A 13,790-nucleotide genomic window follows, 5' to 3' on the forward strand; every position below is an offset into this window, starting at 1 on the left:
TGGATAGTTTTATTTAAAAAGTTAAAGTGACTATAATGAAAATGAGCTGTACATATTTTTATACAAGGAATAAATTACCCTTTAATAAGTAATGAGATAATTTTTTTTTCCCCAACAGGACAGTGACAGTTCAAGTCAGATCTGAAATTGCTGTTTCCCATGCACATGGCTTGTCTGTCTCTCTCTCCTCTTCTGTCCGCTTCTCTTTCCTTCCCTTTTCGTTTCCCCTCTCTCTCCTCCCTTCTTCCCCTCCACTTCCTTTTCTCTTTATCATCCCTAGTAGCAGGTTTAGAGTTTGAAGGCATTAGCATTTCCTTGAATGACAAGTCTAGCAACAGTAGGGATTTTAGGTTTGGGGTGATTTATTTTTGGTCCTGTTTTCTAATTTCCTTTAACATTTTTTTCCTTAAGGAACTTGTAAAAGTTCATCGGAACCTAATGCAAGAGATTCATGATTCCATTGTAAATAAAAATGACCAGAACTTGTATCAAGTTTTCATTAACTACAAGGAAAGGTAACTTTTAAATTTTAAATTTTGTGGCTATCAGTTTGTGATTATAGTGAGGGTTAGTATTAAAATTCCTCTGGGAAGCACCTTGGTGGCTCAAGAGTCAGTTAAACATCTGACTCTTGATATAAACTCGGGTCTTGATCTCAGGGTCATGAGTTGGACACATTGGGCATGAAGCCTACTTAAAAAAAAAAAAGTAAAATTGCTCATAAATAGCTATTTCTACTGTCCATTAAGTTACTACCTGGGCAGTAACTAGAACATAGGACAGTTAATCTCAGGGTGGTAGTTTGAGTTCTGCATGTGGATCAGGAAAAAGGAAGGGGGAAAGTAAAGGATCCAGATGTTTGCCTTGGAAATCAGAAGTTCAGGTTATCGACCTTTTACCTCTGAGTTCTGTAGTTTTCAGGAAGTCATATTAATTCTCTGGCCTCCTTTGCTCCATCTGTAAATGTTAGGGGTAGATTAGCAGGTACCTAGTGCTTGTTCCAACTCTCATATTTTATAATTCTCCATTTGGGATTATTAGATTCACGGCTGAAGGCAGTTTCCCTTTCTAAAAAAACAAAAAAAACAAACAAACAAAAAAAAAAAAACCTCTTCTGAACAACTCATGTTAATGAAAGTACCAAGGAATTTCACTTAAAATATCATTCTCTCTCTTAAAATTAAGCACTGTAGTTCCTACTGCTAACAAGTGGCTAATGAATTGCTTTGCATCAACAACAGTTAAACACGAACTTATGAGTAGTTTTCTTTTTCCCCAATGGAGAGTTAAAAGAAACGATAAATTACCCAACCTCTCTGCAAAGTGCCTATATTACTGAGGAGCTATGGTTCCTGAAGCAGGCTCAGACTCCATGTAGTACAAGGTACCTTCTACCCAGCACACTTCAGGTCGCTCCTTCAATCACAATTTTCAGATAATGTGTTTTCCTTAATTAAAAAGTAGGAAAGATTAGGTTTATTGATGAGTGGAGTCATGACTAGTGAGGACAATAAAATTGTCTGAGTTAAATTTTTCTGAGTATGGGTAAACAGTAGAACGTTCATCTTTACTAGGAATATAAACAAATTTTTAATTTTGTTTTTGTGATATTCATGTGTACTTACCATAAACAGTTATCAAGCCGGTTTGTAAAATCTACCTGCTGAAAAAATGTATGGGAAATTAATCCCATTCAAATTTAGAAATAAAAATTAGTCCTTTTAATAGCATATTATGAGTCTATGTGTGATTTGTGTTAAAAAGAAACAAGAAATCAGAGGCTCAGAGAGATAAGTAATTTGCCCAGGGTCACCTAGCTAGAGGTGCAGGACAAGTAAGATTTACTTTGATTCTCCCTAACTGTGGTTTTAAATAGATGATGGTAATTCTGCCTCTTCCCCTTCTACTTTATTTCTTTTGTCCTACAAATTTCTCCTCTTCTTCCCTTTCAGGTTGGTTATATATGGGCAGTACTGTAGTGGAGTGGAGTTGGCCATCTCTAGTTTAGACAACATTTCTAAGACAAAAGAAGATGTAAAACTGAAATTAGAGGTACTGTTTATTTTTTGTTAGTTTATGAAATAAAGTAAGATAAACCTAAAAGCAAGGGGAGGGGAGTGGGGAATGGGCAAAATGGGTGAGGGGGAGAAGTATTTACAGGCTTCTAGTTACAGAAAAAATAATTCCTGGAAATAAAAGGCACAGCATAAGAAATACAGTGAGTGATATTGTAATAGCAATGTAACGAGGCAGAGGGTAGGTACACTTGTGAACATAGCATCATGTAAAAACTTGTCAAATCACTAAGTTGTACACCTGAAACTTATGTAAAGCTATATGTCCACTATACTCAAATAAAAAAAGAATAAGAAAAAATAGATCTATTTCTTTGCAAGATTAGTGCAATAGTACATTTTTCCATGTATTCTAAACATAATTTTATGTCAGTTTTATAAAATATTTAATAGCTGTATGAAATAATATGATAGTAATAATATAATAGTAAAATCTGAGACTCTGGCTTTGTGTTTTACATGCATTATGTCATTAGGTCCTCATGACTCTATGAAATATGTACAATTAATTTTCTTCTCTTACAGATGAGAAACCTGAGGTTCAGAGAGAGATTATGAGTAATTTGCTCAGGGTCACCTAGGTAGAAAGAAGTACAGGATAAGTAAGATATATGTGAGATAATGTACATGCAGATGAAAAATGTTTATTAAAAACGTAAGACATTTAGGATAAGGTGTATAAGAAGGGTATGGATATTGCCCATAAGAAGAAAGACAGGACAGACACAAATAAGATTAAGTTGTATGTGACAAACAGTAATCGATAGTGCTCCATGAGTGAGATTGAGCGATCACCTCAGCACAGGTAGAATGTGGAAGATTTCTCTGAAGAGGTAGTATTTGATTTAGGTCCCCAAGGGAATGGGAGGAGTCTTGACAGGTGAGATTCCCTGGAGAGTATTCTGACCAGATAAGCATGACTGACCAGATGAATGTGGAAAAGTCTGAAAAATGGAGAGTAGGTCAGAATAAACAGAGCACATGGAACAATGGAAAATAAATCTGGAAATGGTGGTCAGTTTTTTTTTTTTTTTACATCATTTTTCTTTTTCATAGGAGTTTGCAATTTTAGGGAACTTTTGAAAAAGATGATGTGTTAAGTGAGTAATTTTCTCAAATAGATTATCCATATATTTGAATTTTCTTAAATGTTGAGTACAAACGTACAGTCAACTCTTAAATGGCTGTGTTTGCCTTACTTGACACTGTAGTGTCCCTTTTGCTGTCTTTGTTCAATTCAGCAGTGAGGTCAGGCGATGAAGGGAAAAAAATGAGGCAGATGACTTTCCAATTAGAACTCCTTCATTGTTTTAGCATATTTGGTATGATTTTATAACTTTCACAAAGGGGAACTAGTGGTTAGAAAGTTTACACATCAGCAGGCTACCAGGTAACTGTCCTCTCTACCATGGATCATTTTTCCTTAGCTCTTATAAGCCTTTGATGATGTGGACCTTATGTCTGCTGGTGGCTTGAATCACCACTAAATAACATCCTGATAACCCTGTTAGTGTAAAAGGTTCCTGCTCCTCTTGGGAGAATAGAGCCTCAGAAGCATAGAGCTATAAAGTACTTTGACTCCAATTAAATTATGATGGTAAGATAAAACTCTACAACTTACACAACTAGTTCGTAACAGAGCTACCATTAGAACAGATGCCATCAGTTCTACCGTTAGAACTTTATATATATATAAAGTTCTGGCTCCAGAAGAGAGTATACAAGTTGTTAGTCATACTCCCATTGTACTCTCAGTATTGTTTGGATATTCTTCTCCCTTCTTTCAGAGTCACTGTCAAAGTCCGCCCTATGACACATGACATACTCTGGGCCTCTAGGAACATATTTTCTATGGTCATTATCCATCTGAGGGAGAGAGAGAACCTCAGGCTGAGTTTGAAAAGCTCAGGGGGAGGGGCTGCTGGCTGCCCGTTTTTTTGCCTGAAAAGGTACTACTACTGACTAGTGGCCTGATTGGCAAGTATTTAATCAGACATTGTGACACCTCAACAGATACTCTTTGCTGGGACTGTCCTCTGCAACTCCTGGTATGATAAAGGGGAAGCTGCCTTATTCTTGGTGTCTCTGCTTCCTTCGCGTCTTCAGTTTGTGGTGATTTTTGCTCCTGTTGGTCTTTGTCTTTTTCTTCTCTACTTTGGAACCAAGATAACATAGGGCGAACAGTAACAGAATCTCTTTATTTTGTTCTCTAAGCTGGCTCATCCCGATTCCATTTATTTTCTTCTCAGTTAAAATTGGAGTTTGGTTAAGCATGTCGCCGGATGTGTTGGAAGACTCTATTCTGCCCTTTATTTACTTTCAATACTAATAAGCATTTTACACCTCAAACTTAGACCCCCAGTTGTAGGAAATGCCTGCAATGTTAGTTTCTTTACTTCCTGAGCCTGTAACTTAGAACTTCAAGGAACTTAATTATTTCCCCAACAGTTTTAAACTGACTTCCATAACATAACAAAGCAAAATTTAAATGTATAACATTTCTGTTCCTAACACTGTTAAGATGGCATATATATGCATGAAGTGTAAGATACAACCTCAGTTCTAAGGAGCTTAAAATGCAGCTGGGGCGATGAGAGTCATTCATTATAATAATCTTAACAGTTTAACCTCCTATTTGAGACCCATGATCCAGAACTCTCTACAATCTGTAGAAGCAAGAAATCAGTTGAAATAGTTATTCTTCCAGTGAACTGCAGCAGTTGACAAGACATGAGCTAACATGTCCCGATGTGTCCCCAGTTCTTGCTTAAGACCTGTAGTCAAATACTCATTAAGTCACTATGGTCATTAGAGTTAATGGTGTTTACTTTATAGCTCCTGATAATATATCCTTCCATGTGCCAGAAAAGTTAAGTGTGGGCAAAGGGGAAACAAACCATGAAGAAAGCAGTGTTTTCTTGAATGCAACTCTTTATGAACTGGAAAATTCCTTGGTTTGGGATGTACAATTGTCTGAGGAGTTTGGATTTAGTTTCTCACTAATAATAATTTTATGGAACTTTATTGTTTTAAGACTATATCACAAATATGTGAGAAACAGTAAAATCAGAAAAGCAACTTGTTCAAGGTTATACAGCCAAGAGTTGCCTAACTTTGAGTTCAGGCTTTAGTACTTCAAATTCAAAGTACTTTCCTTAAAGTTATAGTTAATGTTAGAAGAGTGAACACAAGTCAGTACTATTTTTAGATCAACTTTAAAGAAAGAAGAGTGTGAGATGAAAAAAAAAACTAAAATTTGAGGCTTTTGAAAGTTTGAATTCAATAATAGGTTTATACTTTAGCAAATTTTTAGACTCAATCATTCCATTTCATTCAGTTTAATAAATATTAATCAAGCACTAGATTCTTAAAGCTGTAAAAGACAGAATATATTGGGGAAGATAGTATGTACAACAATCATTAAAATGTCCACAAGGTACAGAGAGCACAATTTTGATTGGGATTATTACAAAAGGCTTAGATGTATAGTTCTTGAAGAGGATGATTAATTTTGTTGGAAACTGGACAAAGCACATGGCGGTTGGAGAGAAGAGAATGAACAAAGTCATGGCCATGGCAAAGGCACATGGCTAGTTTGATAAGTAGGGACTTGTTCTTGATGCCAGGCCCGCAGCCTAACTAGGGGTGGTTGGTGGAAGGTAGAGCTATAAAGGTAAGTAGAGGAAGACCCTAGAGGGACACTAGGAAAAATAATTTTCATTGCATAAAACAGTTGTACTTAATGATTCATTTTAGGATTGAAATGCTACAAGGATTATTTGTTGTTGTTGTTTGTTTTTTAATTAGATACTTTCTATTTTTTAGAAAGGATTATTAATAAAAGCAACAAAATATTTATTATATAATAACAGTTTTGTTTATGGCCTCTGCATCTTTTTTTTTTTTTTTTTTTTTTTCTTTCTCATTTCTTTTCCTTGAATCTCTTCACTTTTCCTGTGTTTCACTTACTTGTTGAGTGGTCAGAACAACCCTTTAGGGAGGTGAATAGTGAGTAATTTATATTCCTTATTTTCTTAATCCCTGACAGTGCTGGTTCCCCCTCTCTCACCCTCCCCCTCTCTTTTCTCTGTCTCTCTTCCCCTCCCTCAAACAAAAGCGTTTCCTCCCAAAGAATTGCCTCTGCTACCGTTGCGGTTACTCTCCCTGTCTTGCCTTTTGTTTTTTTGTTTTTTTTTTTTTTTCTTATTTTGAAAGTTTTTTTTTTTGTGTGTGTGTGTGTTTTTATAGTATTTATTATTAATTTTTTTTTTTTAATATATGAAATTTACTGTCAAATTGGTTTCCATACAACACCCAGTGCTCATCCCAAAAGGTGCCCTCCTCAATACCCATCACCCACCCTGTCCTCCCTCCCACCCTGCCCTCCCTCCCACCCCCCATCAACCCTCAGTTTGTTCTCAGTTTTTAACAGTCTCTAATGCTTTGGCTCTCTCCCACTCTAACCTTTTTTTTTTTTTTTTTCCTTCCCCTCCCCCATGGGTTTCTGTTATGTTTCTCAGGATCCACATAAGAGTGAAACCATATGGTATCTGTCTTTCTCTGTATGGCTTATTTCACTTAGCATCACACTCTCCAGTTCCATCCATGTTGCTACAAAAGGCCATATTTCATTTTTTCTCATTGCCACGTAGTATTCCATTGTGTATATAAACCACAGTTTCTTTATCCATTCATCGAGTACTTTACACATTCAGAGAAACTTCTCTAGTAACGAACTATAGAAATGATCCCTGAAAGTATAGTCTTTTGGCCTCTCTGCATCTTTTAATGTTGGCTTTATGACTCCCTTTGATAAAGCAAAGTTTTTTTAAAAAGTTTTTAAAAAACATTTCATTAGGAATGTTCCAAAAGAGCAAATAATGGAAAATTCACTCTTCGAGATTTGCTTGTGGTTCCTATGCAACGGGTTTTAAAGTATCACCTTCTTCTCCAGGTATGTAACTTAAAACTATCTGTTTTGTTTATTCATTTAACCAAATGTTCATGAAACACCAATTATGCTCCACATACTCCATGTTTGGGGCCATATCCCCCTATGATTTTCAATGATTAGTATAACTAAGTGGGAAATAACAGAACAGCTGGAAACTTTTTCTTCCTTTAGCAAAGATTAATTTGTTATCTTCCACAAAGTCATATTTTGTGTCCTTCAAACAGAACTGGCATCCAAAGAATTGGGGGAAAAAAAGGCAAAATGAAAAGATCCCTTTAACCAAGTCTTTGGTTAGCTATAATCATTTATTAGAATCTCACTGTTGTAATACACTTGAATTTTGGCAGGTTAAGTGTTTTGGACTTTTTGCCTTATAGCCATAAACTGAAGAGAATTGTGTCACCTTCTTTGTTGCTTTCTGCTAGGGTAAATTATAATAAGACTACATTTATTTTGAAGTGATTCTTTTTATAACCACGAAGCTTATGGTTTCCACAGTTAGTCCTCTAATGAGGGTGGAGAGTCTTATAAATTTAATTTGATAGCTGTACCAGGAGGCTCATTAGTTCTGCTCCAAGGAAATGTCTCACAGTATTAGTCTGTCAACTCTGCTGATGCTTGCAAAATGTCATTTTAAAAAGATCTACTACCTGTATGTGAAATATAATTTTGAGTCTGCCGTGCTTTATACATCTTGTATATTAAATTTCTTGATCTGTAGTTGCAAAATTATTAGTCATCTCTATTTTTGTTCTACTGAGAAATCAGAAGAATTCAAGCCCTGATTATTTCTTTAAAATACATTAAAACATTTATGAGACCTAAACTCAAAGCAACTTAATCAAATTGGATTTTATGAAAAAATAATAAGGAAGACTTAAGCAATCGGTTTCTGAGACATCATGGAACTAAAAAACATGTCCAAAATAAGCTAATAATTTCTTTTGTAACTTTGGTATGGTCAAATAGCAAATGAAGAATTTAAAAGGTGCAGTTTTCAAGAAACATCTATCTTGGTCATTTATAAAGTTTTAGACTTATAGAAGTATAAAATATGGCAATACCTTTTTGAAATTCAGACTTTTGCCTTAATTTCTCTTGGATTGTTTTCTATTTTAAATTTCAAAAGAATGTTTAGTTCTATGATGAATTTTTTTAAATAGGAAAATTTTTATTTGGGATACCATATGAAGATAAAAATTCTACAAATGTTTTTCCATCTTGATAGTGTACAGTGTATTTATCTAATGTTTAGAAATTTGTTGAATAAATGTGATATTAATTTGAACATTTCCTACTTATTGCTATACTTTAGTGGGGAAATAATTTTTGAAATGCTTTATGATTTGAAATTACATATTTATAAAATCAGAATGAAAGTGGAGGATTTGAAACTTTGAGAATAACTTACACTCATTTGATAAAGGAAAAGCAAAAATCAAAGTAAAAGAATATTACTTGGACAACCTTATACTTAACAGATCTGATGTCTGTAGGTCCTCTTTATAACTAGAAACATTATTGGTATTGAAGTCAGCAAAAATTTTTGAGTGGCTCCCTGTTTGACAGACAGGATTAGGCACTCATGATATTAAACAGCACCCCCTCCCCCGCTGCACTGATAAAGTTCATTGTTTAGGTAGGGAAAATGAAGTGTAAGCTGCCAGGTACCGTATGATATGATAGGTATGCAGAAAGTATGGAGGTAGTACAAATAAAGGTCTAGTTAATTATGCCTGGGGAGGATGGGGACTTGTAGAGACCTCTGTCGTAGAAAGCTTCGCTGTACAGTGATTGTTGATCTGGCTGTGCAGGGAACAGTAAGAGTTCCTTTAGGTGCATCAGAGAGGAACAGCTTTCTAAGGAGAGCAAAACCACATGCTTAATGGGATCAGCTGTTAGAATGTATTTTGAGAATTGCAGTTAATTTAGTATGGATAGAATATAGGTGGTTTGGGTGGAGTTGTTGGGGTGGGAAAGAAAAGTTGGGAGAGTTTGGCAGAATTCAGACCATGAAGGGTCTAAGAGGTGTAGTTAACAACCTGAAGCTTTTGCGGGCATTACAGAAGTCTAAAGAGGGTAGAGACAGGATCTGAATTATATATTGGAAAACTAGCTTTGATGTCAGTAAATAGCTTGTAGTCCAGAGAGGCTACAAGTCAGAAGATTAATCAGAAGCTGATTTATAATGACCCATGTGAAAAAGAGTAAGGGCTTGCACCAATGTAGTGGCAGTGAGGATGGTTTCCAGGGAAAAGATAAAAGTCTGTATCAGCAGAACATAGTATGAGAGAGGGGTGCCTGGGACACTTTATAGGTTTTGGCTTAAGTGATTCTACTGGTGAAGGTGCCTCATTCAATAGAATGTAAACAGGAACCAGAAGAGAGTTGTGGGTGAAGGTGCCCTAAGTTGGGAGTTGTTGGGTTAGATGGGCTTGTGAGATAACCAGGTAGAACTATGTAGGTGGACGGAAGAGTCTGGAACTCAGGCATGAATTCTGGGCTGAGCACATTCCTTTGAGAGTGATTGTCTTATTAGTGAGTGTGTTGACATTATGGCGACGGTTGTGATAGAATTTGTAGAATAAGTAAAGTAAGAACAACAAAAGACTAAGGTGAAAATCTAGGAAATAGTAACTTTCCAAGGTACAGATAAAGAAGAAAGTATGAAAGACTAGTGAATAGGCAGAAATTTAAGAAGGACTCAGAGATAATAGCAGCCAACAAGTGATCCTAATTGTCTCCAAAGCCAAGGGAGAGGAGTAGACATCAGAATCAGTTGGCAATGAGAGGATCTTTCATGACATTTGGGAAGGATGTCAGTGTTATCGTGCGAGATAGATCAGGTTCATCTTTGAAAGGAGAGTGTTTTCAACCATCGTCTCATGTTCTTTTGCCGTCTGGTTGGTCTTCTTACAGATAGAGCTATTTTTATGAAAATAGAACCTAGTTAAATTACATCAGACTTATTACATTATGGTGCAAATAGTATTAAAAATGTTTTAGTTTTTAAATGTTCTGTGTCTCATATTTTGGTTTTAATTGATGAAAGTAGCACTAAACTGTATCTTCCAAATAGGAACTGGTCAAACATACCACTGATCCTATGGAGAAGGCAAATCTGAAACTGGCTCTTGATGCGATGAAGGTAAGGCAAATGTACCATGAACTTCTTTGTGTTTTTTATCCTTGCTTAAAAAAATGATAGAATACAAACCGCTAATACATATGTATGATATGCTAATGTATATTATGTGTGTGTGTGCGCGCGCGCGTATATGTATTTGTATGGTTTTGTATTAGGTGGGGAGAGCTGAGTATTTTTAACTGAAATAGATACACTTGCATGGATTTAATTGTTAGACAAAGACACATAAAACCAAGAGGTATATTAAAATAACTTGTTATTTATGAAAGTATGACAACCTTTATAACCACTGGGAATGATTTAATATAAGGGTTTTATTTCACATTCTTTTTGTGGTTGCTAATAGAAAACTGTCGGCTTGTGTAAGCAGCAGGTCAGCTGGTGACTTCAGAACAGTGGTGTGACTTATTTTCCTCGAGTGAGGATATCTGCCTGGTTTACCCTTGTGGATGCTGTGCATCAGTACAAGTGGATTTCAGTCTGGGTTTCTATGTCTAGGTAAATCTGAAAATCAAGAACTACAAGTGGACAAAGGCAGACTTTTAAACATACTGGGGAATCTGTAAAACCCCAGTTTATATTTTGTGCTGGACTTTGACTTTGAAAGAAATATTTGCCCCTAACTTAAAACATAAATAAATATTTGTTCTTAAGAACAAAATGCCAATGTGACTGTCATCAGAGCAATGCTAATTACTGTACTTGATCTTAGCCAAAAGGCCCAGAAGCAATAGAGCAAAATGCTAATTACTTCTCCATGTCCCTGTGCCAGTTTCAGTGTTAGCTCCGCTATTGGGCTGATTTTAGTACCCCGTTAGGAGACATCGCACAACTATTTGTTATTTTAGAAATTCATACCAAATTTTCACTTTTTAAAGAAATCGTTAATAGATACATCCTATGGAATGTCAGACTTTCATTTAGAACAAAGTTAGGAACTGCTTTTTGTCAGAGTTCTGTTCCTACTGTTGCAGATGAATTTAAGAGGGTAGAGAAAAAAGAAAACCCAGAAAACAGGAAAATCTAGAGCACATGTAATAAAAATAGCTACTTACAGTATGGAAAGATTAGCTAATGTTTCCTCAAATATGAGAAAAGACATTTTAAAGTAGGTGAAGAAGGCCCATGGAGAAACGTGTCCAGCATTGTTTGTTTGCTTGACTCCATTTTAGTGCCCTTGGGTTTCTGTCTTCTCCTTTTCTTCCCCTTCATTAACTCTTTAAAATTGAACTGGCTGACTTGACTGAATGCTCTCAGGAACTAATACACTAACTGGTTGCAGAAAATGGTCCAGCTGGATTCATTGTCTAACTTTTACTTTTTTGTCCCTGCTAAGCATTCATTATTGCATTGTTACCCTTATTCTAACCCATGTAAAAGTGTGATTCTCTCAAGGTCAGTTATTAATGTGTTTGGAATTTGCATTCTCCTGACCTAGTTTCCTTTTGTTCCGCACCGTGTCATAGTCTGTTTTTGTTTTTCATCCTTGCTCTTCTCCGAGGTGTGGCAAATGACAACTCTTTAGTCTTTGCAGCTGTACTGCAGACATTTTGAAATTGCTTTTGAGTTGCAGTTTTGATTGATGGGTCATTCATTTTTATTGTCATGGAAAAGTTATGGTGGTTACTTTTACCACTAATGAAATTAATGATGTGTTTTCTTTCAAACAGTTTGCATCTCTTTTCCAGTCTTATCGTGACTTCTTTTTGTACCCTTCCCTTTATTCTTTAGGACTTGGCACAATATGTGAATGAAGTGAAAAGAGATAATGAGACCCTTCGTGAAATTAAACAGTTTCAGCTATCTATAGAAAATCTGGTATGTAATTATCATTCCTTCCAGCTTTCCTAATCCACAAATCAGAGGACATTCTACAAGTTGTTTCTGAAGCAAAGATAGTTTACCTTGAAGTTTCTGTTGTTCAGGGTTTTTTGCAATTCCTGTTTGGCAGCATCCCCGTGGATTTCCTGTGGCACCTGTGATATGTATATCGTGTCCCAGGACTTTCTGCCCTTGCTTGTCCTTCTCTCCTTAATCACACAATGACTCTTCCCCTGGCAGTCTAAATTCTAAACATTAGAGTGCATTTTTTTCTTTTCTTTCCCTTGCGCTATACATAGTCATGGCCGATTTCCTGTTAATTTATTCATCTTAGTTATATTTACTGGGTGACTGCTGTGTGCCAGACATTGGCTTGGGGCTGGGGCTCTCACTGTGAAAAACATGGTCTCTTGATTGAGGAGACACTTTCAAAATGCTCTGTGGAGATTCCTTCTGTGAACTGGGTGGGGCAACAGAGGATAATCAAGGGAATCCTAGTTTAGATAAGATGATTAGAGAAACTCCTTGAGTCATTTGCCTCTTTTTTTTTTAATTTTATTTTTTATTTTTTAAAATTTACATCCAAATTAGTTAGCATATAGTGCAACAATGATTTCAGGAGTAGATTCCTTAGTGCCCCTTACCCATTTAGCCCATCCCCCCTCCCATAACCCCTCCAGTAACCCTCAGTTTGTTCTCCATATTTATGAGTCTCTTCTGTTTTGTCCCCCTCCCTATTTTTATATTATTTTTGTTTCTATCGATGGATGAATGGATAAAGAAGATGTGGTATATATATACAATGGAGTATTACTCAGCAATCAAAAAGAATGAAATCTTGCCATTTGCAACTACGTGGATGAAACTGGAGGGTATTATGCTAAGTGAAATTAGTCAGAGAAAGACAAGAATCATATGACTTCACTCATAAGAGGACTTTAAGATACAAAACAGTTGAACATAAGGGAAGGGAGTTATTTGCCTCTTGAACCTGAAGAATAAGAAGAAAGCCAGTGGTACAGTGATCCGGGGGAGAGGATTCCAGGCAGAAGCCATAGCAAATGAAATGGCCATAGATGGGCCAGAAGGGTTGGGAATTGTGAATGAGGAGAAAAATCATGGGCTCTGAAGTGGGGGAGAGGTGGGCAGGAGGTGGGGGGGCAGGAGAGCTATGTCCCCCAGCAATGTAGGCCAGGGCACAGAGCTGGGATTTTACAGTCATTACAGGGGGAAGCTAGTAAAGGTTTCAGTCTGATTTAAATTTAAAGAAAACCCTGCTGGAAAGTTGTGAGGTGATTTCAAGAGCAAGATGGTCTTGGGGCGCCTGAGTGGTTCAATTGGTTAAGTGTCCAACTTCGGCTCAGGTCATGATGGTGGTCCGTGAGTTCGAGCCCCATGTTGGGCTCTGTGCTGACAGCTCAGAGCCTGGAGCCTGCTTAAGATTCTGTCTCTGTCTCTCTGCCTTTTCCCTGCTCATGCTCACTCATGCACCCGCGCTCTCTTGCACTCTCATGCGCTTGCTCTCTCTCAAATATAAAATAAAACAAAAATAATTTAAAAAAAGAGAAAAGAGAGATGGTAGAGGCCTGGATTAAGCTGTGAGCAGCAAAAACAGAGATGGATGAATGAAGGAAAGATACTTTTCTTGGTGGAGCAATTTTACTGATGCTTTCTCTGAAACATCTTGAGCCTTCCTTTTCACATGTATAGTCATGTTCTCCTTTCAGGACCTCATCTGCCACCTTTCCAACCACAGAAGCTTCTCATCATCCCGTCACCAACTTGCATTTCC

At 36.6% G+C, this 13,790-nt stretch overlaps 1 protein-coding gene and 1 pseudogene across 1 annotated transcript in view; one reads left to right on the top strand and one right to left on the bottom strand.

Annotated features, from left to right (window-relative positions):
* VAV3 (vav guanine nucleotide exchange factor 3) overlaps positions 1-13,790 on the top strand; it is a 358,407-nt gene that overhangs the window by 180,822 nt on the left and 163,795 nt on the right. The window contains exons 8-12 of the mRNA XM_053891674.1: positions 412-515; positions 1,953-2,052; positions 6,934-7,029; positions 10,109-10,177; positions 11,909-11,995. Coding sequence (XP_053747649.1) covers positions 412-515; positions 1,953-2,052; positions 6,934-7,029; positions 10,109-10,177; positions 11,909-11,995 — 456 coding nt within the window. The remainder of the gene's footprint in view (positions 1-411; positions 516-1,952; positions 2,053-6,933; positions 7,030-10,108; positions 10,178-11,908; positions 11,996-13,790) is intronic.
* Positions 6,709-6,842, bottom strand: LOC128776048 (small nucleolar RNA U3; annotated as a pseudogene).

This window comes from Panthera pardus, unplaced genomic scaffold, assembly GCF_024362965.1.
Source record: "Panthera pardus isolate Hobbes unplaced genomic scaffold, ASM2436296v1 HiC_scaffold_11, whole genome shotgun sequence".
Classification (NCBI taxonomy): Eukaryota; Metazoa; Chordata; class Mammalia; order Carnivora; family Felidae; genus Panthera; species Panthera pardus.